General features: G+C 35.8%; 2 protein-coding genes across 3 annotated transcripts in view; one reads left to right on the top strand and one right to left on the bottom strand.

Annotated features, from left to right (window-relative positions):
• Window positions 1-20,588, top strand: part of UHRF2 (ubiquitin like with PHD and ring finger domains 2) — an 81,688-nt gene extending 61,100 nt beyond the window's left edge. Inside the window, exons 9-16 of one of the 2 annotated variants that reach the window (XM_036402578.2) lie at window positions 3,175-3,279; window positions 11,055-11,161; window positions 13,156-13,318; window positions 13,874-14,011; window positions 14,803-14,926; window positions 16,907-17,070; window positions 17,810-17,908; window positions 19,423-20,588. In XM_036402578.2, the coding sequence (XP_036258471.1) occupies window positions 3,175-3,279; window positions 11,055-11,161; window positions 13,156-13,318; window positions 13,874-14,011; window positions 14,803-14,926; window positions 16,907-17,070; window positions 17,810-17,908; window positions 19,423-19,569 (1,047 nt within the window). In that variant the 3' untranslated portion in view covers window positions 19,570-20,588. The remainder of the gene's footprint in view (window positions 1-3,174; window positions 3,280-11,054; window positions 11,162-13,155; window positions 13,319-13,873; window positions 14,012-14,802; window positions 14,927-16,906; window positions 17,071-17,809; window positions 17,909-19,422) is intronic. The other variant, XM_036402579.2, reaches the window with a different exon arrangement.
• A 1,533-nt stretch (window positions 20,589-22,121) lies between these two features.
• GLDC (glycine decarboxylase) overlaps window positions 22,122-24,785 on the bottom strand; it is a 39,248-nt gene continuing 36,584 nt past the window's right edge. The window contains exons 24-25 of the mRNA XM_036402577.2: window positions 24,125-24,205; window positions 22,122-23,123 (exon numbers count right to left, since the gene is read on the bottom strand). Coding sequence (XP_036258470.1) covers window positions 22,980-23,123; window positions 24,125-24,205 — 225 coding nt within the window. The 3' untranslated portion in view covers window positions 22,122-22,979. The remainder of the gene's footprint in view (window positions 23,124-24,124; window positions 24,206-24,785) is intronic.

Here is a 24,785-nt window from a genome sequence, read left to right on the forward strand (position 1 = left end):
AATAAATTCCAATTGACAATTGCCATTTTCACCAAGACTAATAACGTAAATACATTATGATTCCAATACCGGAAGTGAATATTGAAGGTTGAACTATACTGATTTTATCATACAACTTTTTAATACAACTTTTTACATACAACTTAGTAAAAAGTCTGTCGGAATTATGATAAACATATTTCACATGTTAAAATCTTAAGTCAGATATTTAATGAATAGAGTTAAGTAATTTCTGAAGAGTTTTCTTCACATTAACTGATTATCCCATGAATGGGGTGTAGACTGCAGATTTTGAGAACATTATGTGTTATCACTGTGAATTGACTGTAGGTCAAATTGGTTTTGGTCATACGTAATGGATGTCCAAATCTTCTTTTAGGCTGATGAACAGCTTAAGCCTGTGCAAGTCTGTAGTGCTACTGAAATTCACTATATATTCAGCTTTTGGTGTTTTTTTCAACTGTCTCATTTTCTGTTTCAAATATTCCTTAGGCTCTGTGGTGAACTAGGTTTATAAAAAACTGGCAGAAAAATAATCCTATCTGGAGTAGACTGGGGGCTAATTATCCCAGTCAATTTCACATTTTGGTTATGTTAGCACAGTGCTGATACTCAACGAGGCAGGAAAAAACAAAGCAGGGAGGATGGTGGAGGATGGTACAGCTGCATTTTGTGCCAGTACTGATTTTTTTTTTCTGGTTTTGTAGTGTCCAGCAAGCTACAAACTTCCTCCCTTTTGCTCCAGCCTGATCCAACTGAAATGATTTTTGGGTTATCTTTCATTTTTTCATTGTTGTTTCTAGTCATGAAACTACATACTTCTTTGTTTTCTAAATCAGTTAGTTCTTTGTCTCTTGCATGTGTAAATGATTGGAATTGAATGTTTTCTGTCATATTTGGAAGAATAAAACCAAGGGGTTTTAAGCTGCTTGAGGAGGGGCAAGCCAAAAATCAAGTACCTCTTCTGATTTGTGTAATGAACTTTTCATCACTTGCTTTCTTTTTGTTGGGTGCCAGATTATGTAAAGTCTAATAAGTAAGAGAGCTTTCTAAAATCACTTGGGTAAACTCAAAGTAGCAAAATCAATTTTTATTTTCACTGCTTCAATAGTAATTGGAATTACTAGTTTACCTTTTTGTTATGAATTCTGTTGGTAAGACAAAAGCTAATGCTTTTCAAGTATTTCTAGTACTGGTAGGAAAAACCAACAGAATTAGAGTGCTGCTTTCATCAGAAAATCCATCAAAAATATTTCATTTATATATAGTATATATATGTGTATATATGTGTGCATATATATATATATATATACTAAACATCAAAAGACAATTACCATTTATGCATAATTAATTTATTTTGAGTACAAATTAAACACCTTGTCATTAAAAAAAAATTGAAATTCTTTCTACGTAAAAAGTTAAATTACACTTTTGTTTCTTATATGAACTATTTTTTTTAATGACAAAATGAGATTGTCTCAGCAAATCTGTGAGAATTTAGTGACTGTATGAAAATTTAAAGACTTCTTTATTTCTGATTTGCATAGTTTTTTTATTACACAAACTCTCTTTTTCCCTAGAAGGAAATTGACTAAACATTACCTCTGGAGAGAGCATCTGAAGAGCATTTTTGGCATGAATTATTTATCAGTGTTCATCCTTGGGGTTAATCACCTACCAGAAACCTAAATTTAATTGATGAAACCTGAAAATGAAAAGAAGGGAGGGAGGAATGAATTAAAGAATGCTTGATACAACAGGAAAGAGGAACACAGTAATGGGGACTTTTTATCCAGCATACTCATAAATGGTCTGGAAAAATTGGCAAAGAGCTGATAAAGTTAAGTGAGAGTGCTAAGTTGTGGATAGCAAACATGGGCCAGAGAAGAGTTCTAAGTGTGTAATTTGTAATTGGCTTTCAGCTACTTATACTTCTTGTTATTTAGCAAAGAGATATTCTAATAGCTAAATTTGAAAAATATGTCATTTTAATACTGATCAGAAAAATAAATCAAATACGAAATTATCATGAAATGAAGAGTCAGGAAAATAAAGTACATTATTATGAAAAGTAACCAGGAAGTATTGTGCAAGGAAGTATTATTGTGTCTTTGCATGGTCTTCATACTGTGAACAGCTCTTATCTGATGTTTAAAAGTGCACTTTTGACTAACTGGATCTTTGATGTATTGTGTTACGAAATTTCAAGACTATAACAGAAAAATATAGACTCCCATGAAAGTTGCTTAGAACTGTAGGTTGGGAAAAGGAGATCAGGAGTGCAAGAAGCAGAACAAGAAAAAGATGAAAAATCAAGGTCTGGAAGAAGATATGAAGGTAGAAAGTAGTGTGATTGGTTTTATGCTGGAAGCCTTCATTCTACCAACACTATTTTTATCAGAACATACTAAGAAAATGCATAATTTAATATATAATCTCATTTTATTTGTAAAGGTTGTTTGTGGGGCTTTTCTATTAATCAGTAGTTTGAAACCATTATTAAATAAATTTTTGTGGGAGAGATGCTCCAGCAGACTCTAAGGATGTTGCCAGATTAGGCTACAGCTGCAGCTTTCAGGTGGTCAAGCTTCAGATAACTTGAACCTTTATTACCATAGAGTTATCCTGGTTGGAGAACTAGTCTATGATCCATTGGTGTTGCAATGGCTTCTTCCGTTTTCTTGGGCAGACTGATAATATTCCTCTCCACTGGTTACATTTTCATTGTGTTACCTTACAAGTCCCTGACAAAATGATCTTTGCACTGGGATCTTCCTAGGTTAAAAATTGTAAAATGCTTCCAAACTGGTAAATCTCCTTCTCCTTTGAACTGTTCTAAATGACTGTGCAAGTGGAGTGTACCACTGAGTACAGTCTTATGTAGTGCTTATGGAAAAAATCTTGGAGATTTTCCCCAAAGAAGAAAGAGTCCATTACCTCTTCCAATGTCACTATTGTCCTACATTGTCTGCTGGTTTTCTGGGTGCTCTTACTTTTAGCTTTTCTTCCTGAAGAAACAGTGGAATTCTCACATTTAATAGCAGTCTTGCATTAACTGTTGACACAAAAACGTCTGTACAATATTTTGAGCAGAAAATTGATTGTTGAAAGTGGTTGTAGGTGGCTGGGTCTTTTAAAAAAATTGCTATAAACTGGCTTTTTTTCTGTTTCCAGGTGAGTGAAGCAGGTGTTCACAGGCCCCACGTTGGTGGAATCCATGGACGCAGTAATGACGGAGCTTATTCACTCGTACTAGCTGGGGGATTTGAAGATGAAGTGGTATGTCATTCATGCAAGCAATGGTCTTGCTGTTCTAATGCATCAAATGTCTGTACATATAGAGTTGTATTTGGTGTTTAATCTAAAACTAATGTTTAGGCAGATATGACTGTGGAAAAAAATATCTACCCCTGATAAATTAAGTAGTTCTTAGTGTTTTGGAGAGAAAATTCTTACCAAATCTTAAAGAATGCTTATGCTCAGATCTACATTAAAGCAAAATGTCAGTTAATGGATTTGACATTATTTAGGGTAGCTACATTTCGGTATACTTTTGGAGTCTGAATTGAGTGTGATATAAAATCTGATAGTGCAATTGTGTGCAAATAATATATGTTCTGCTTTTGTCACAATTTAATTACATTCTAAACAGTATTTCTAATTACGTGATAAATTTAATTTAATGAAGCAAGACTAAAAGATATGTGTTAATTGATACTATGAAGTTCTGAAGTTTCTTGGCTCCTGCTAATAAGCACTTTCAGAACTTCTTAGCTTCTTCAGATTCTTTCTCAGAATCTTGATCCATAAAGGTGCTGGGAAAAAATTCTACTTTGGTGTTAACATTTAAGTAGAGCAACAAAAGCAGTTATGCTGCTAAATAGAAGAGTAAATGCTTTCAATTTTCATCTTGTGGTGCTGTCCAACATTTATTTATGAAGAGATTACAGTTTTTTCAATTAAATAATATTTACACAAGGTACCTCCCTTCCTGCAGTTCCAATCCATCAGGTGGAATTTTGAATCTTGGATGAGGTGAAGGATAATGCAGTAAGCAACCTGTTTTTTTTTTAAATGCCCATAGCTGTCAACCACAAAGAAAAGGGCACTGAAGAAAAAAAAAAGCATATGAATGAAATAGCATCAGAACATAGTATATTCTATGCCAACAGCATCTATGAGGTGCTGCTGCTGCTGCTGCTGCTGCTGCTGCAGAGTATTGCTTTCTGAAGGAATGTGTGTCTCTATTTGAACAAGTGGCATAAGGAGGTACTTGGAGTTTGGATATGGTGTCCTTAGTGTCTATACCAGCCCAGGCTCTCAGACCCTCAGAACGCTGTTTCACAGGAGTTGTATCTGCTATGCTGGGATGCTGCAGACTCCTCTTTATATTCTTTTTGGTGATACTGATGTCCCTTTATTTCTGAGGTGGTAATTATTGAATTCAAAATATTTGGTAAATTTAATTGGATCCTTTGCGTGCCTTTTCAATTCATCTAAGTGGTGTTGTGACTATGTGGTTTTGTAGACACCTAAGCAATGTCATAGTCTGAAAGACATTAATACTTTTGAAAAGGCATAGTAGAAGAGAAAGGTTGCAGACAATACTCTAAAACCACTTTTTTTCTCTTTTCTAAACTAATAATACAAGGGGGTTTTTTTCAGTTACATTATTGAGGTTAGTTTTTCTTCTTTCGTGTGGCAGATTTGTCTTCCAATTACTTTCATTTTCCCTGTTTTTTTTGAAAAAGGCTGAGATTAAACTCCTGTAAGAACATGCACAGAAGAATTAAGTCCTGGAATTAAAAGTGTCCTAAGTACAGTATCTAATTAATTTGAGATGTGAAATTTGAGATTTATTTATTTGAAATAAAATATACACACAAAAACCTCTGCTCACATCTATTCATTTTATTGTATGAGTACCAAAAAAGAGAGGTGACTCTTAATTGAATTTCAGTCGTGCAACAAAGATGCTTGTGTGTAAACTTTTATAAAATTGAGAAATAAATTCATTTTGGAGGTGTATTACACTGTTCATAAACTTTATGTAGTATTTAGGCACACTGATAATGTGTGCCATCTTAATGCACTTCCTATTGCTTTAAATCAGCAAAGCCACTCTGGGGTAAAGTAATTACAATATATATTGCAGGAAACTGAGTTAATTGTCTAGCTTTCAGATCACGACATTTATATGCCATGCCTGTAGAAACTTATAATCCTAGAGACCCAGAATTTTTTCCAGTTTATTGAAGTTCGGATGTTCTGGATGTATTGGAGTGCTCATTAATAACAAGTTTTTTTAGTTCTGTCAGATCTACCCTCAAGATTGAGAACAGGTATAGTCATAGCTTATAAAATGAGCATTGGGTGAAATTGTTTTGTACATGACATTTTATCTTCATTCCTAACTACATGCACATAAAATATTTGCACATTAATCTCTCTCCTGAAAATGGGTAACTTTGAATTCTAGTGACAAGTTACATGGCTTACTTATAGTTAGCTATTATTTTGAATATGTTAATGTTGCTAATCTCTTTGATAGTATTCCTTTGATAGTAATCATAATTGGAGCACTACCTGAAGAAATTGAGAAGTCGTTCAGTAATTTATACTCTAAGAACAGATTAACATTTACACACTAGATACTGGAAATTTGCACTGATTGTGCAATCACAGTGTTCATGATCAATGTATTCTGATTTGTCTGTTCATCAGATCAAGCAACTGAAGAAGGTTAACTTTTGTTTTGAAAACTTGCCCTCTTATTTTGTGTCATTGTTTTTATGTATCAAGTTGAAACTGCTTTTTATTGTCAAAAGTCTCAAGATTCATATTTCTGCTGGGTTGAGGTAGTGTTGTAAAGATGGTAAATTAATTGTGTGGTGTGCTCTAGTTTAATCCAAACAAAAATTGTTCTCTAAGTGTTGTTTTGCATAGGATCATATGGGAGATCTCTGAACTGAGATTCAGGATCTCTTGGAGAATAATACCTGACGTGAGCAGCATTATAGAAGATAATGACTGTAATGACTCAAAAGGGACCCCAGGCAATATACTCATTGTTTAGGTTTGTTGATATTTTATACCAAACCCATTCACTGCCTGGAATGTACCATTCATAATCCACTTAATGAAATGAATGTCTAATATGAAATGCATGTCTTTTAGATTTTAAATGTGTTGCTTTAACTAGAATTATAGTAGGCTAATTAAATTAGTCATACAGATTGCAGGATTTTTTTCCCTCAAAAAACAAATGGATTTTGGATCTCCAGCTGATAGCCAAACATAACTGTAATTTAAAAATTCTGTCTCTAAAAGCTGTTATATCTCCTAAGTAAACTCCCTCTACAGGAAAGTGTCTTTGACCTGAAAAGACTGTCTTTGGCGAACCTGGTTCCGAGTCAGAATGGAGTTTTAGTGGAACAAAAGATAACGAATCCACACTTGGAAGCCTGAATTGTTTACATATTAATGTTCAGTATAAAAGCCTGGTAATCCACCATTTTTGGACACTGCATGGAAAGGAGTAAGAAAAACCTCAGAAAGGAATTTACATACAGTAGTTAACTCAGACTTTGATATTTTAAAATGTTGCCCTACTTCCATCATCAGTTAGCCACCTTCTGCTGTTTCCTGCTTTGAAGCTGTCTTTCTTTCTGTTCAGACATTTAGTGAACACGAAAATGGTGAAATGTTTTCTTTGTGGTGGAATGTGCTGTGAAACTGCCAGGTTCTTGCTATCAGGGGCAATTGTGGGAAAGACTCAGCAAGAGCAATTATGATGTATTCAGGCTCTGCACTTAATGCAAGGGATTCTTATTGATTTACAAATGAAATTTGTACTTTAGCCCTTCCTTTTCAATTGGCACCTTTTCCTGCAGTGTTAAACCATGAAATTACCAAAAATAAATCACAAAATGGGCACATAGGCCAATTCTGTCAGCACTTTATGGATATAGAGTTTAATGAAGATGAATGATGACATGATTCAGTTTCAGATATCCCTACTACTAGGGAAAGAAAATGCTCTCAAATGTAATTGCTTGATAGTTAATAATTGAGTTGGATTTAAAAACCTCATTTAAAGAGGCTTAGTGCACTTTTATTTTACTTTATCATATAATCAAACTCACCTTTTATTCATTACACTTTACTGAGGTCAAACTGATAAGGAATGGATGAATTGATGATATTTGGGAATTTCTTGTACCAAGAAAGCCAATAAACATTTTTTGTTGTTCAAACTGAAGGTTGGAACTCATCTAGAAAATCTGATTGTGTTTGTAATAGCCTATTACTGATAAATACAATTTTTGCATTATCTGTTAGAACCAAACTTTGAAATCTGAGCATAAAAGCTCAGATTTAACAGAGATGTTAATGGAGAGAGAAAATAATTGAAAGCTCTCTTGAGATAGTTAATATTCTAGTAACTTTAAGTAGCTAATGTCCCTGTCAGATGGTGCATAAAAGTAATCCACAGAAGTAATAAGGTCAAATGATTCAATGGAATTCAAAGTCTTACTTTCTTCATTCTACATTATTTATCTGTTAGACTTACAACTGATTATATAACAATGTTGAACAGTGGAGTATGATTTAATAGAACAGACTGATTGCTTGTACTGGCTGTCTGAGGCTGACTGGCTTGTAGTACTAGAGCTTCAGGCTTGTCTTCCACTCACGTGCCTCAGTATGAGATGCTGGGTCAGTGCTACTGTGGCTGAAGTTCAGTTGCTCTATAATGTCATCAAACTTTACAAACAGGACGGTTAAGAAATAACTTTATGGACACAACATAAGAAAAAGGGACATACAGGAGGTATTAAGAGAAGACACAGTAACAAAGTACTTAATAGCTGTTGAAAGACAGTTTTGGTGCAAGGAAGTGGAATTAAGCTGTGGAAAACAGAAGAGAGGTGGCAGAATTATGTATTTTAATGTAAGAAAATGGGAAGAATGTAGGAAGAAGGGAAGGGAAAAGATAAGACTGTTTTGATGGGCTTTTTGACAGCTATTTTTTTGTTCAATGAGAACATATAGACATAAATAACTCCTTTTGCCATACGTTTTCTTTAACTGTTGACCCATTGTCTTCAGTTCTGCTTTTTGATCCTCTTCAGACAAAAATAGCTTTACCAATCTCTTACTGGCTCTTAGTTAAAAGTTGTTGTAGGTGATTGGGAGATGCTGTATTATCTATAGATAGAACTCAAAGCTGTTGAGAGATTGTTTTGATGAGTCATTACTCTCTAATAGTCCCAAATAAAAAGCTGTGAATATTCCTGTAATACTTCACTTTAAAAGTAAAACACCATAAGCCAAATGAAAGTAGGTACTGTAGGTGTCGAAGTATGTCTCTGGAGTACCAGTGTCCCTATTTCACTCCTGCTTGTCATAGGCACATTCATATCCACATTTAATCCACACTTTAGACACTGGGTCTGTGCATCACTTACTTTTGCCATTTTTGATTTTCATTCTCTGCAAGCACTTATGAGTTCTTCTGAGCTTTCTTCCTCTCTTGTTTGAGAGTTGCTGCTATATCAGTGGTTCAAATGTCCTCCAATTTTTCTTCATCCAGCCCAGATCAATGGCAAGATCTCTGACATTTTCCTTCAATTCTAGAAACTGTCTTTATTGCCTGAAATCCTTTTTTGTTTGTTTTTTTTCCTAATATAAAAAAAGGAAAAAAAGGAGTATAGTTTAGCTAGACAATAATACATAAGGCAGCAGTGACTCTTCCTTACATTGGAGGATGTTGAAAGATCCTTGTACCTTGACCTGTAACATTTATGCTACATAATTGTTCCTGCATTTTCCTTCCTATGGAGAAGAAAATGTAACCCATGAAGTGTGGGATATGCTCAGGAGGTGAGCATGTATGCACAGACCTTCTATCCATAGTATCTCTTCAAGCACAGTGTTTTCAGTTTGCCTGTGGTTAGACTACCGCTAGAGAACCTCTTAGCCTTTCTTTGAAGATGCTGGAAGTTTGTTGGGTTTAGGCCATTTACATTTAACCCATTTTCCATAGAAGTATGTGCAAGTAGGAATACTGCTGCATTTCTGCATTGTCTCTTGAAGTTTTTTTGGCTAAAATCTCTAGCAATTTTTCCTTGATTTATGTTTTTCTGTTACACCAAAAAATAAGTCTATTCCATACTTTCTTCTCATGAAGATTTATCAACAACCTAGTAGTTGATAAACAAAAGTTTGTCAGGAACCTGTCCTGTTTTATAAATAATTTTCCCCATCTTGCTTTCATATGAACTGTTTCTGTCTTTCATATATTTTTTCTGCATGCTTATATATATGTTATATCAGTATTTATCTCAAAATTATGTTTTAAGTAGAGGGAAAAGAAATCACCTTCTGGTTTGTTTAGTTCTGCTTGTATATCAAAAACTGCCTTAACAGTCCTCCCACCCTGCCACATCATGAAGATTGAAAATGTCCATGTTTCTTTCGTTGTTACAAAACCCAGGCCATGCTGGATTCATGACATTCCAAGATATGTTTTCCCATTTTTCTGAACTTGTCACAGGCTTCTTATTCATTGTCAAAATACAATTTGCTTGAATGATTGTGATACATGAACCAAATCCATCCTTTTTTATATTATTATCAGGATCATCCTTGTGTGATTCATGCGTTGTGTTTGCCTTGACAATCACAGAAAAATGAAACATACTCTGTGATTAATTCCAATCCTGTGATATTTTATTTTATACAATTTATTTTACATCCTTTCTTAGGAAATGGTTCTTGTCTGGTTGGTCTTTTAAAGTTGTCTCATATACTGTCTTTAATAGAACTACATTCTGTTTCTGTTGGTTTTAAAGATTTATTCAGTAGACTAAGTAGCCTGTTTTAAGAAAGCATATACCAGAATTTATACATGACTTTGCTAGGTTTTGAGTATACTTTTAACTTCATAGCACTTGTATTTTATTATGTACAGATAACTGCAGCTGAATTTCTGCTAGGTTTTCCCTACACAAAATAAAATGAACCTAATTTCTATAATTTATCTATGGCCTTGTTCAACCAGTGTTTCTCTTTCTAACCTTCTCTTTTTCTGCTGTTGTCAGTCATGAAATATGTGTAACAGTCTTGCACTGGATCCTAAATAATGTCAGACTTTTAATAGTGGTAAGAAATTGACTGAATTTTATTACTGCATAGATGTTCAGAATTTTGATATTAAAATACATTTAAACATTGTTTTTTGTATTAAATTGCTATATGCTTTATACCAAATATACATCTCCAAAGAAATAACATATTAATTATATATGTAGTCTGTATATTTATGTATTTCTGGAAATACATTCATTTCTCAGGAGTAATATGAAATTCTGCGACAAACTTTGTACAGAAAATAGAAATACAGCCTTTTCTTGAGAGTATTTAGATTCTGGCAGTTTTCATAGCTCATGGTAAAAGATTTTATCAACCTTCCTTCAATTTCATGAAAATTCTATATCAGAACTATAGTCCAGAATTATTTTAGCTTACAAAATATGAATCTAAATTATTTTAAACTCTTACTGAGTCAGAAGAGCTGGGATTACTATTTCATTAAAGAACCTGCTTTGTACATAAGGCAGCACTCTATGTACATACTAGCCCTGAGCTCCTTGCACAAGCTGAAGTTACTGCCATGATCCATCCAAGCTAATTATTCTGTATTTTACAAACATGATACTCTTGTAAACACAATGAAAGCTCAAGATCAAGTAGAATATGTTCCTCAGATTTTTTTTTTTTCTCAAAATAGCTTTATAAAAAATGCCAAAGTAGCATTTTTTAATACAGGCATTTTTTTAATCAGAATTTTTTGGTGAAGTGGTTACATCTAGACCAGGACTTTTGTGCTGGTGCAGCTGCTGTAAATGAAATTGAAAACATGTCTTTCATGCCCTTGACTACAATTTTTCTCTGAGTAAATAGAACAAATGAAGTTGCTTTTTTTTTTTTCTTTTAATTGAGTTACTTTACTTTAGACTGTTAAACCAAAGGATAATCTTCTTGCACAGGATCGAGGAGATGAGTTCACTTACACTGGGAGTGGAGGTAGAGATCTTTCTGGCAATAAAAGAATTGGAGAACATTCATTTGATCAGACATTAACACACATGAATAGGTAAGTTTTGAAAATAAAATTTAAAGGTATTCCAATACAAAGAGTTGGGTTGTAGGGCTTTAATTTAAAACTAACATTTTGCTGTATTTTTTCTCTTCTGTACATGCTGGGTCATAAACAGCAATGCCTTTTAAAAGGTGTTTTATCAAGCATTATGATTTGTTGCTTTAAAGGAATCACTCACCTCAGTGAAATACATTGCTTGCAGTTTGCAGTCATGCCTCTGGTTGAAATTGTTCTATAGTCACACTGAGAGGACTCTGTTTTAATTAAACAAGAAGTTAGTCAAAACTCCTGAGCAGAAGTTTCCTAATTCTGGATGTTTCTTTTTTTAAGTTTCTTCTCTTGTGGGTAAATCAGATATAAATTTAAGGAGAAAGAAAGCATGTTCCTTTTCCCATGATAAAAGAAATATTTTCTATTTTGCTAGCCCTTTCTTTCATCATATTTTTTTATAAAAAGCAAGGAATTAGGGTGCAGCTTTATCAAAACAGGTACTTGAAAGAGAACATATATCCAGAGGAAGAATTAGACATCTGCCTGAAGTGTTTTTCCATCCTCCAAAAGCTGGCCTGAACAAAGAGTACTCCATCCTTTTCTGTTTCTAAGAGCATAATCTGTTACACAACAGACCTCTGAACGCCTGTGAGATGCTGAGAGTCACTGAGAACTTTTGTTTGCCAGGGCCGCATTTAGATATGTTCTGCTGCTCTCAGACAGGCTGGAGAGGGATTTTTTTCAAGCTGTCTAGAGAAGAAAGAGGAAAAGCCTGACTTGGCTCCCTTGAGAAAGGGGGGAGGAGGGGACACGTGATGTGAAAATGAACAAGATCAAGGAGGGAAGAAAGATGGAAGTAGGTTTAAGCAATAGCTTTACAAGCATATTTAGTGAATAGAACAAAGTTGTTTTGGGACACAGAATTAAAGCTGGACCCTTTAATGTCAGTATCTCTCTCCTCTTAGGAAATGAAAATTCCACAGGCAAAACTACTTAGCTATGAAGGCACTAGTGCATATGGAGTAACAATGTGCTGCTCTCATTTTCTAAGCTTGATACAAGTTTTCAAGCACGTTGATACAGAAGATTATGATGATTCTATGTTGTTGAATCTGTATGGGTTTTGCTTGTCCAGATAGTTTTACAAGTTTTGTTTTTATATGGAAAAAATTTTTATGTTGGCATAGTGTCCCTGTCTCTTACTGTTCTCTACAATGTGGGTTCCATACTTGCACCATGTCTGTTTATATTATTTCTTCTGTTTTGAGATCCATCATTTGTGTTGTGGCTGACACACATGTTTTGAAGGGTTTTCAATCCCTTCAAGTCAGGCTGTGGTAGTAGAAATACTGTTTCTTATAGCAGCTTGGTCATACTCTCTTGCTCCAGGTTTCTAGAAAAGGGTCTCTATGGGTAAATTAAAGCTTTTAATTAAAGCTAATTAAAGGTCTAATTGGCTACTATGATTCTTAGTTCTTCTCTGAGGTATTTTATGTATCATGTGAGAGAGGTATGGTATTTAGAGCTTTTTTGAACGGTTATTATGTACTTTTTGCTCCGTATGTTTTTCATCATATTCATTACTTTTGTGTACACAGTTAAAGAGCCTTAAAATCTGTTGATCAGGAATAGCAGAAAAAGAAAGCTTGCCTTTTATTATAATTTTAATTTCATCAATTCTATTTAGGAAGGGATTAATTTTAAAAATTAAGAATACTAAGTCTGAAAGGATTGGTTTGTTTTCTAGCAATTTCACATGAGTTTTCACTGGAACCTAGACAACATATTTAGTGTTCCCATCTTTTTTTCTTGCCATTCATTTCAGTGTGGATCTCATTTTTTTTTCATCAATTCTGCTAAACAACATACTGAAAGGTCTGTGCTGCTTGATAAAGCAAAATTAGACAAGGGAAACACATATGACTTAATTATGTTAACTCTCAAAACTCTGCTGGGTGAAGCAATCTAGCTTATGAAGAATTTAAATGTCTTTCTAGGGCACTGGCCCTTAACTGTGATGCCCCACTGGATGACAAAAATGGAGCAGAGTCAAAGAATTGGAGAGCTGGTAAGCCAGTTAGGGTGGTACGCAGTTCAAAAGGACGGCGGATCAGCAAATATGCCCCAGAGGAAGGCAACAGATATGATGGCATTTACAAGGTACTCTGATCTCTACAACATAAAATTTCTTGTAATCTGTTTTTAAAAGCCTCATATGTGTTAGTCTGAAAAATTTTCATTATTACTTGAAAGAAACAGTTCCTTTTTTCTTCACTAGAGCTTTTTAGCTTTAGTTTGCTCTGCAAAGTGAAACAAAATGAAATTACTCAAAACGGTGATAATAGAACATAATCTGTAATAGGATGCCTAAGATTGAATATGTAAATTGCTTTGTGTGTGCTTATTGAGTTAAATTCATCCCTGAAATCGGATAATTTCATTATTTCTTCAGTCCTTCCAGCTGTATCCTAGCCTTTTGTTTATTTAAAGACTTCTTAGTTTCTGAAACAAAGGAGTGTGCCTTTTAAGACTACTGTATTTATAAGATATACAAAAATTTCACAGCTGAGGAAAGAACTTTTGTATATAATAATAATAATAATAATAATATATAAATCAGTCTTGTCATTTCTTCTTGAACAATTAAAGTATGACAATGTGCATGTGTTTGACTTGTGATAAAAATAATATCAGTAATTTTGTACTGTTCTTTAGGTGGTGAAATACTGGCCAGAAATTGGAAAATGTGGATTTTTAGTTTGGCGCTATCTTCTGAGGAGAGATGATGTTGAGCCTGCACCTTGGACTTCAGAAGGAATGGAGCGGTCAAAAAAGCTTGGTCTAAGCGTACAGGTTTGCATCAGGACTCAACAGTTGTTTTTATTCTTAGTTCTAGTAAACAAAATCCTGAGAAAGAAATCAGTTAAATTAAAGCTCCCTTTTTTCTTTTACTTCACTGTGGCAGCTTTTGATACTAAAAACCAGTACAGATTGATTATAAGGAAACTGACAGAATCCTGTAATAGTGACACAGCAGATGGAACTGCAAATGAAGCTTTCTCCCCTAGCAGTAAATTGGTTTGTCTATATGGATTGGAAAATCAGAATTTGTGTCCAGTTTTGTGATGCTTAGGCAGGAACAAATTTTTCTACAGATGACTAGTCTGTCTGAGAAACCAAAAAAAAGGGTGCATTTTTAAGTATTTTTGTCATGTTACTGAGTAGTTTGTATAAATAGTGCATTTTAAGCACAGATACAGGCTGAGCCATGAAAATTTTGGCATTGCAGAATCCATGAAAGATGAAAAAAAGGAAAGAATTAATATATATTCTTGGCAATGCAATGATACATTGCATTTTACAGCATACCATCATCTCCCCAATTTATATAGTTTGTAAACACACAGGTACAGATATACTGTTTAATACAGCTGAGGATTACGTTCTTTGACTTGACTGTGCTTTCTTAATGATAGGTACTAATTTAAATGTTTTCTCTATCATATAGGATTTTAAAATTATTGTGTAATTATTTTACTATGTAGTCATAGGGATCTAAACTCTGTTAGAAGTTATTATTTTTGGTATTTGGTTATTCTGTATGTCTGTGATTTTTGTTTTAAATATGTGCTTTTTAATTTTAGTATCCAGAAGGTTATTTGGAAGCCATGGCTAGTAAGGAGAAGAAAGATAAGGTTAAAAAGCAAACTGTGAAACAGGAGCCAAGCAGCCAAAGTAATGGAAACCAGAAAAGGACAATTGATGATGGTATTTTTTTACTTCTTTAGCATTTGTCAGCAAAGTCTGTCACGTTACAATTGCTATGAACTAAGCCATGAAATCTTCGTGGAAGTGTGAAGCAGTTTGTAGTGGTTTTATATTGGAGGCACTCACGGAAAGGACTTTCTGAGAGAAGCTGCTAGCAGTTTTCTCCGTCTCTGACAAAAAAAGACCAATCAGTAATTAGCTGTGAAAATTAACAATCTGTTGAACCACTAAGAAAACTGTACACGCCGCTGTGAAGACACATGTTAGAACAAGACGAAAAAGCCCGGAGGGTCTCTTTCCCTTCCGGCAAACAAGTAACACAGCCAGTCCGGCCCTGTCTCGGCCAGGCCGGGCCAGGCCGGCCCCAGCCGGGGGGCAGGGGAGCCCTTCCCGGGGCGCCCCCGGGCCCGGTCAGCCGCCAGGCACGGGGAGGGGAGGCCGCGGGGCCGGGCCGCTGCTGCGGCTGTCGGCCTCTTGCCGCTACTGAGCCCTGCCCCCGCCAGCCCGGGCCCCCAGAGCGGCTCTGGGCCACGCCGGTCCGGCCCAGATTCTACTACCAATTAAGTTCGTCCACAACCACCAGGCGGGAGGAGGGGGAGCCATCGGCCCCCAGCTAGCCGCTAAAATCCTAGCGGCTCCCCCAGCAAGTACGGCCGCTGAAGAAAGCCTCTACCACAAACAACTCTAGCACCGCCCAGCAGAAATCACATAACAATCTGCAGGTCCTGGGCGCCGGTTTGTGTACGCAAATAAAACCTACAAACATCAATTCTCTCTCTCTCTCGAGAAAGAAAAGGAAAGATTGAAGAGAGAACAACATGAAACATGAAAGTCAGTAAAAAGAAGTCAAGTCCCCGATGGGAGGGATTTAAATAGGTGCCTTAATTCTAGGCTAAAATCGTCTTATAAGGCTATGAAGAAGATATAATTGATGCATTAGACTCTTTTTTCCCTATAACCCATCCAAAAATATGAGGAGATGAATTGTTCAAATTGTAGATACCTAACAAAAGCCTCCATGCTAAAGTAAGCAGATGTTTAAGTAGCTGTAGTCCCATGAGAAGTTTAAACAAAAAGAAAGAGAAGAGCAATAATGACCCTGTGCTCCCAGGGAGAGAAGAAGAAGACCTCTGTTCCCAGGAATTAAGATAATTTCAAACACAGATAAAGAAAACCTTTGCTCTTAAACAGCTCATCTTTAAAATAATACCCCATAAATTAACATTGCCCATAAACACAGTTTTGGGAAAAGCTGTAAAAATGGGAGGGGCTTCATGATTACAGATTTTCCAGGCAACTGCTATTTGTAAAAATTAAAAACCAGAAGAGAAGAGTTTTCTTATAAAGAAGTCTCCATAAATTAACAAGAAGAGCTCCTCTCCCAAAGTAGACAAAAAAGAGTCTTCTAGAATAACTGACTGAATTATTTCTGTACGTTGTGAGTAAGAAAAAAAGTTGTAGGGAGAGAAGAAGTGTTCTAAAGGTTTTATTCTAATTCTTATGATTCTTTCTTTTAGTTACTGTTAATAAACTTTTCTTCATACCCTTTTCAAGTTTTGAGCCTAATTTGCCTTCCTCCTAATCCCGTCTCACAGCAAAAAATAAATAAGTATATTCTAGTGGGTGCACTGGCATTTGGCCTACACTAAACTCACCATGCAGTTTGGAATACTTATGGAAATTCATAAGCACATGGTCTTTAATCAAGTGGTAGTGTAGGGCTCCTAATCCTTTTTACTGCTCCTACTGTGTTTTTTGCTCTCAAGCTCTGGAAAAAAAAATGAAAATTCTTCTGTGCAACTCTTTGCTGCAATCCAAAACAATGATGTATAGTATGAGTTGGAGTAGGAATTTGCTTGCTGCATTTCTTGCATGTAATCCATATTAATCCATTTTTCCTTCTAGAAATAGTTTTGTCTTTCCCTTCTATTAGTTCAGACTAACACTGCTGTTACTGGGTCTGATGGTCACCATCTTAAGCAGGTACAGAGGAGCCTACAAATACACCCAAAGCCATGAGGATGGGAGATGGAGGGAAAGGAGAAGCTTTCCAGCTGACCCAAGAGCAGCAGTGGCTGATCAGAGAAGACTGCATGAACCAGAAGCTGTGGGATGAAGTACTTGCTTCTCTTAAGGAAGGACCAGTATGTTTGTTGCATGCGTAATTTTTATTCTTTGCATTTTCTTTATATTGTTAGGAGAAATCTTGAGTCCCTCTTAAAACTTCCTTTGTTTGTTGAACTTTTGCTAAATATAGACTGTCTAGCATCAGTTTTATTTGTAAGACTTCTATTTCAAGAAAATATCTAGTTTGTGCAATTTGCTCTTGAGAGATGGGCTAATGCCTCAGCAATAGAAACCTTTCTTGCTTAAGAACCATCCTGAAGTTAAAAGTGCATTTTTATTTACTTTCATTCTTGAAGCAAGCATGTTTTTTCTCTGATATAATAAATGTATTTTTATGTTGTGCTAATGTCAGAAATCAGACATGAAGAAAGATGGTTTTAGTCACTAGGTTTTGTTTAGACAGAAAATAATTTTATGACAGGTTCCCCAGAAACATATGCCCCATCCCTCAAAGTGCTCAAGGCCAAGCTGGATGGGGCCATGAGCAACCTGGTCTAGTGGAATATTCCCTGCCCATGGCATGGGGGTTGAAACAGGTGTAGTTTAGGTCCTTTCCAACCCAAACCATTCTCTGATTATATGGTTCTGCAATTTGTAGAAGAGCAGGGAAATAAAGCCAATAAAGACCTGCTTCCTGATAACTTCTAGAGAGCTGTGCTTTAAAAACTTCTGGAAGTACATAATCTTTATGTAGTAAGTGGCATTTGTGAAAACTGTAATAGAGTTTGTCTCTTTTATTCCTGTGCCCTACATTAGAATTTTCTGAAGAAACTGGAACAATCCTTTATGTGTGTCTGCTGCCAGGAGTTGGTTTACCAGCCAGTGACAACAGAGTGCCTCCACAACGTCTGTAAAGTAAGAATGAACTGCCTTGCTCTGGGCTGTTTTCTTGACTCTGAGACACCGGTCACCAAAGCCATATGCATTTTAGAAAGACAATAATAATTGTATAACATTCTGAGCAAAAACAGACAACAAGTTTCCATTCAGTGTTTGCTGTGTATCAAACCTTAATTTTGTGTAATAAGGAGTGGAAGTACATTCCATATAGTTTCTGATAGACATAATGAGTGAGGTTTACCATTGTGGTCATGCCTTTTTGGTCACTGGAGGTGCGCTAGGGTTTGGTTAGGTCCACTGGTTAGATTTTGGCACAATAACAATGATTTAATTTTTCATAATTTTACAAGAAATAAAACCAGATTTTATAATTTTATAATGCTTTATTATAAGTTGTGAAAGGGTGGAGGATAAATACCCTGGAAACTTATTTGGGCTAATTCAGAGAAAGTTATGTTATCCTGTTAATCTTGGCATTGCTCATATTTGGTAGGAGACTATGAATGTCAGTGCATTACTTATGTGTCTCAAAATCTTGATCAGTTGGAGATAAGTCTAAGAAGCGTGGAATCAAATCTGGACTAGAGTTAATTTTGTAGCACTGGTATGTACAGAATCATACACTGAATTGTGCATATTTGAATGGTGCCTGCCATACATAGTATTTCTGCCCGAGGCCGTAAAAGGACTCAAACTATTATCATCCTAGTACAGTACTTGGTAATGCAACATTGCTGTTTAAGAAGATACCACTCCAGTAAAAATCAGGGTGTTGTTATGTGTGGCCTGCACACATGGAACAATTATGTCTCTTTGAAAAACATAAGAAATGTTGTGGAGGTAAAATTTAGAATTGTAGAAATTGAAAAACCATGAAAAAAAGAGAAAACTGAATGGCAACAAACTCAGAAAGCACAGTATTTGAAGAGATCAGTACATATTTGAGAATACAGTATAATATCCAGTTAAAGTTGTCAGGAAGTTTGATAGTAAGCTACTGTTGCTGTTTAAACAGAGATCTGCCCTGCCCTAAAAATTTTTAATCAATCTGCAGTAATGTAGTAAGGATGATAGCACAGATGCTAATGTGTTACAGATTGTATTATTCTACGTATATCTGTAAGGTTAAACTGGGTCTATTTTGATGAGTTAGATGGAGATTGCTACATAAACAGTATATGTGGTATAGTCATTTTCCTCTGGATATGAAGGTCTGGAAAAGTATAGCAATCTGTGAAGCTGTAAGGAAGCTAAGGATTGGCTATGACTTACAGGAAGGCATTAGTGAAAAAGAAGGGGAAACCTCACTAGTGATTTAGTTCTTCCCAAGTATGGAGAAGAGTTCCTTGGCTAGGACATTTTAGTCAGGGGCGGAGTCAGGCACCAGAGGGCTTGGCAAAGACTTTTTTTTTCTGGTAGTACAGCAGATTGTAAGCAGATCTTATAGTGATTCCTTACGTTTCGCTGGTTAAGCTGTCAGTCTATGAGGAAGTTGTCACAATTTACTTCTCTGTCTTTTTATGTCCTAGAGTTGTTTACAGCGCTCCTTCAGAGCCGAAGTGTTCACCTGCCCTGCCTGCCGCTATGACTTGGGGAAGGGCTACACCATGGCTCCCAACAAGATCCTGCAGGCACTACTGGACCAGTTCTTTCCAGGTTACAGTAAAGGACGATGATGTGCTCAGTCCCTTCTGCACTTCTCCCAGTGACTTTCTAGACAGTAAAGGGGAATAAACATGGGGAATTCAGCAGTGGACCAGCCACCTTGATGGGACTCAATATACTGTCACTTTTTGAAGCACCTAACCCTCTTCCTTCATAGCCATTTCTTGGTGTTGTGAGAACTCTAATTCTCAGCTGTCTTTTAACATCAAGGGTAGTTTTGGCCAGTTAACTAACAGTTTTTAAAGAAGGAAAAAAAAAAAAAAAAAAGAGAAAAGCCTCAGCTCTTACTGGCCTAGCTGATGCTTAATTTATGATTTGTTTTTTTGTGACTACCTCAGGACAGAGGAAAGTAAATTGTGTCAAACAATGAAACAATGTTGGGGATAAAAAATAGTTAGTGATGTTTTTAGCTACACACTGCCTCCTGAATATTAGTTGTGCCTGGTCCATGTGGTTTGATTTACAAAGAAAAAGAACCCAATAATGAAACCCAAGAAAAACCAAACCAAAAGAAAAACCCACAAAAAACCAGGAAAAAGAAATAGATTCAGCACTTAAGCCATTTGGATTAAACAGTAAATTCTGTGGTGTGCATAATCCCTTTTTTGTCTTTTTCTTCTATTATGCTGTATTTTTTTGCAAGAACGGGCTGATTTTTAGTCTATTTTTGTGAGCTTCATTGTGCTTTTCTTGTATCTTATGCAAGTTGACTACTAATGACTAATGAGAACAATATGAATGCATTGTTGCTGCATTAGTGTAAAGTGATCTGTGTTTTTTGCACTTAAAGAGGGTATTCAAGACACTCTAATTGTGTAAAAAATAGTTCATATAAAAAAAGCCACTTCTGTATTAGTTAAACTGTATGCTTTTAGTAGGTCTTGTATCAGTGACAATACATCTACACAGCATTAAAGGCAGTGCTAGCTTGGAGAAGGTTCAAATCGCTTCATATTGTGATCTGAAATTTTATATACAATATATCCCCCCCCCAAAATATACCTTATTAAATATTTTATGATTCAGAAAATTTGCTAATTTTGTTCTTACTATTATCCACTTAATTAAGTCATGAGATTTTTACAGAATTTATTTTTCAGATTACTAAATGCTTTCCTTAGGTGGCCTTATTTTACAGGTGTAAGGCTTTATATTCCTTAACTCATTTCTCAGTGAAAACAACACTTAATTTTAAAAAAGGCTGAACTCCAAACCAAGATCCAGTGGTAACATAGATACCCATGAACTCGCTCACAGTCTGTAACAGTGCTCTGTCCATGTCCCAGAGTGGGAGCTGTGACATTCCTGCACAGTGGTTGGTCAGGTGCATGAGTCAGATTCCCTCTGCAGGCACTGAGGTTGCAGTGACAGCCTGTGGCCCACAGTGCTACAGGTAGCTCAGTATTTCTGGAGAGAACGATGATTTCACCTTTGTAACAGCCAACTTGAGTACTGTAAAATATTTTAATGCTTTGTTTTCCACTGGATAGATTTTACCAATTAATTCACAAGCTAAACTTTGTCAGTTTGAGATCAACAATGGGAAGTTACCTGCTTTATACAAAAATTTGTGAACCAATTTTTAATGTATTTTTTCAGTGACATAATCAAACGTGAAACTGGTTTTAGCAAACATTAAAGCAGCTTGTCAAGACTGGGGAATTAGACTGGCAACAGAGAAAGACTGTCCTTTCCTCACATTATAAATTTGCAGTGGCTTTTCATGATATTTTGCATCCTTAGTACTATATCAATAGCTACTGAAAGATAACCTTTCTAATAGTTCGTGAATTCTAGAGTAAATAAAATCTGATTTTCTTCACTATGTATTAAGGTGATTTAGCATGTAGGTGCAGCTATTCACATAAACACTGGTATCTGGCTTGACTTTCCTTCCGTGAAAGCCATTCCTGTCTCCTATCATCTGTAGTCTCTTTGTGTAAAGCCCCCCATGAAGTCATAAGGTAGGTAATGAAAAAGTTGCAGTCCCAAAACTTTCACTGTAAAAGACACAAAATTTACAGTACGTAAAATATTGCTGTAAACAGCAGTCTCATTTGTGTCACTTCAGAGTTCCCAGGCTGAGTGTGCATGTAGATCTTCAAGAAGTGGTTGAGTAGTGGGTGGTTGTAGGGTGCAGAACTGTATGGTCCTTTTCTGTGGTCCCAGTGTTGCTGAGTGCCTGTGTCCTAATTCACCAAAATTGTGCTTTGAGTGGCTGAATGAGTTGGTCCTTTCAGGGGTGTTCATGTACATCAGACAGCTCTGCATTGATCTGGGCAGGTTCCTTTCAAATGTGCTCATAGCACAGAGATCTGACTGTGTAACTTGTGAGAGGATTAGTTTTATGTAAATTTGATCTGGAACATGCTGGAAAAGGCTCCTGTTTAAGGTGTAAGCTTTGGTTACTGAGTGATTTAATGTAGCACTGTGTGTTGCAGGAGGGCTCTGGTCTCCTTAATCTCTTGGAGCTTAAACTGTGAATCAGTTTTTACACAAGCCGTAGATAAAGTAGGGCAAACTGAGGGCTTTGTATAAAAAAGTGCCAGAGAGTGACTTGAGAAACTGTGGAAAGAGAACACTTTATTACCCAAGATTCAAGTAATACTAAGCAGTTCACAGTCTTTTATGCCTTCATGGTCTTTTATACCTTCTCCAGAATAAGAGAGAATTAGATGGAACTACTAAGAAAAAAATGATGTGATGCTGAACAAGATTAAGTTTGTTACTGCTTGGTAAAATTAATGATTTTGGCTCATTTAAAAAAAAATCAGAGATTTATTTACATATTAATCTCTGACAGTATTTTCCTTTGTGTAAGTTTATTGCTGCTGTGGCAATTGTCAGAAATCAGAGCTTAAGTTTCATAATTTCATACTGTCTCTTGAAAAAATACAGCTGAAAAGTTTAAATCCAAAACATGACAACAATTAAAATTCTGACCAATTTTATTAGACTACTAACACTGATAGGTAAAAAAATCAGTATGAAATATTAATACTAGCAATGCTAGTTAGTGGTAATATGTGAAGTAAATTAAAAAATCTACTTCATCATTTTTTTACAAAATGTAAACAATTAATCCTGCAGTTGATATTTATTAGTATCGCCTTATGTATCTGCATCTTTTCTACTTTTTTAACTGTATCTCCCATGCCACCTTGCAAGCTGGGTGTTAATTGTTAAAACTTTAGCATGAAACAGACAAAATGATAAATCAAGGCAACTTCCAACACCAACTGCTGTGGAACAATCACATTTTGTTTACACCTAACATACTGATTGTATTTACATTTTAACTGAGCAGTGTTCAATGAACAAACATGGTGACTATTCAAAATATACACAATATAAATATCCCCAGGAAATCAGGAAAGGGCCATTCTGATGGAGTCAAAAATGTAGGTAGCTCGAAGCAATCTTAGGAAGATGCTCTCTTCTGTTCAGAAAATGGAGATTCATAGGCTTCCATCGGTGGGCAGGTACAAACCAGATGTTGATCTCCATATATGTCATCAATGCGAGCAATTGTGGGCCAAAACTTGCTTTCAGGCTTCACAAATGGCTAAGAGAGATAAAAGAATCCAACCATCTTAATTTTTCCACTAGATAAAGCTACAAAATTATGACAGACGTTAGGAGCCTGAACAATTACAAGGGCTGTGAGAGTGGATTTTTTGGGTGAAGTCATCCTTCAAGTCTGTTTTCAGAGCCTGAAAGTTAACAAGCGTGTGTAATAGAAGTCACAGTTAAAAGAATGCTTAGATTTTAAAAAAGTCTGGTCATGTCCTCTAACACATGCTTGCAAAGAAGCAGTTTTCACAAGATGAAAGAAAACTTTATTATGCTTTGAACAACTGGCTTACACATAGGAATGAAGGAAAAGCAGAGGAAAAGAAAATTGAATTGTGCTGTTCAATCTAGTTACAGTATCATACTTTAAGGAAAGTGGAATGGTGGTGTAGTTGAATTCTTACTCTTTGAAACAGTACATATCACTAAAATACTTGCAATTAAGTTTCCAAGCAGAAAGGTTGGTCACACGTACATTTAGCTGCTATGACTGCAAAAGCAATTAAGAAGTTTGATATCAGAGTCCAGCTCCAATCTGACCTTTATTTGTAGCAGGTCCAGATTGGTGTCACTTTCCCAATGCTGACTTTGGGGAACCTAGTCACACCTTATGCAAGTTCTTTTGAGCAAAGCTTTGAATGTCAGCATGTGGGACTCTGTTTTGGGAGCCCTTGGTGCAGTTTGTCAGAACTAAACAGGTTGTTTCCAATAGGAATGAATATTCAGTGTTGAAGTGCTAGGATTTAGAAATTCAGGTCTGCCCCAATGTGTAGAGACTTTTTTTTTTTTGAGCACTTCTTTCCTTGTCTTTAAAAGCTAAACTAATGAAACTGTGGTAGAGAGAGCTCACACGCTTAAAAACTGAGCAACAATATAATGGCTCTGAAGTTTTCATTCGTACCACATTACTTCATCTCCAACTGACTAAGAAACTACAGAGCACAAAGCATATTTATATATTACCACACCAGAAAGTTCCCATTATGTACTCACCAGTGGGAATGCTGCCACTTCTCTGGAGTAGGGACGATCCCACTTGGAAGAAGTGACACAGTTCAGAGTATGTGGTGACATCTACAAGAAACAAGACATGTTGAGAACAAGAAATTACTGATTTCTGTTGAACAAATCAGTGTGAAGCCTTCTTCAAGTTTCCATTACCACATATAAATAATTACTGTCTAGAGAACACTGTTTATCTGGGGAGGAAAAAGGCAGATTTAAACCAGGAGGCAAGTCAGTATTTGGATTTTTTTTCCAGTTTGCCTAAAGATGCTACCCAAGGCTTGAATATGCTTTTGGCTTTTCACTAAACTTAAAAGTCAGTATAGCATTAAAAGAGTTGAACAGAACTTGAGCTGATACTGGTTCTGTGCTGCATTGCTAAAATAATTCAGTCTTTATTTTATTATTAATGTTAAAGTCATTCCACTTTCCATCTTCAGACAGTGAAATAAGCATCTCTCCTTTGTTACTTTGAGATGGCCTTGAAATATAAATTAGGTGCTTGTGGAAATAACTTTCTTCTGCTCTGTCAGCAAGACTTCTCACTTGAAAAAGTCAAAATTCAAATTTTGAAAATGTTAAAGGTTTCTCAAGAAAGTCTTGTGCTCACTGTTGTGCCCCATTACTTTTGAGAGTACTGAAAGACCAG

This window comes from Molothrus ater, chromosome Z, assembly GCF_012460135.2.
Source record: "Molothrus ater isolate BHLD 08-10-18 breed brown headed cowbird chromosome Z, BPBGC_Mater_1.1, whole genome shotgun sequence".
NCBI lineage: Eukaryota > Metazoa > Chordata > Aves > Passeriformes > Icteridae > Molothrus > Molothrus ater.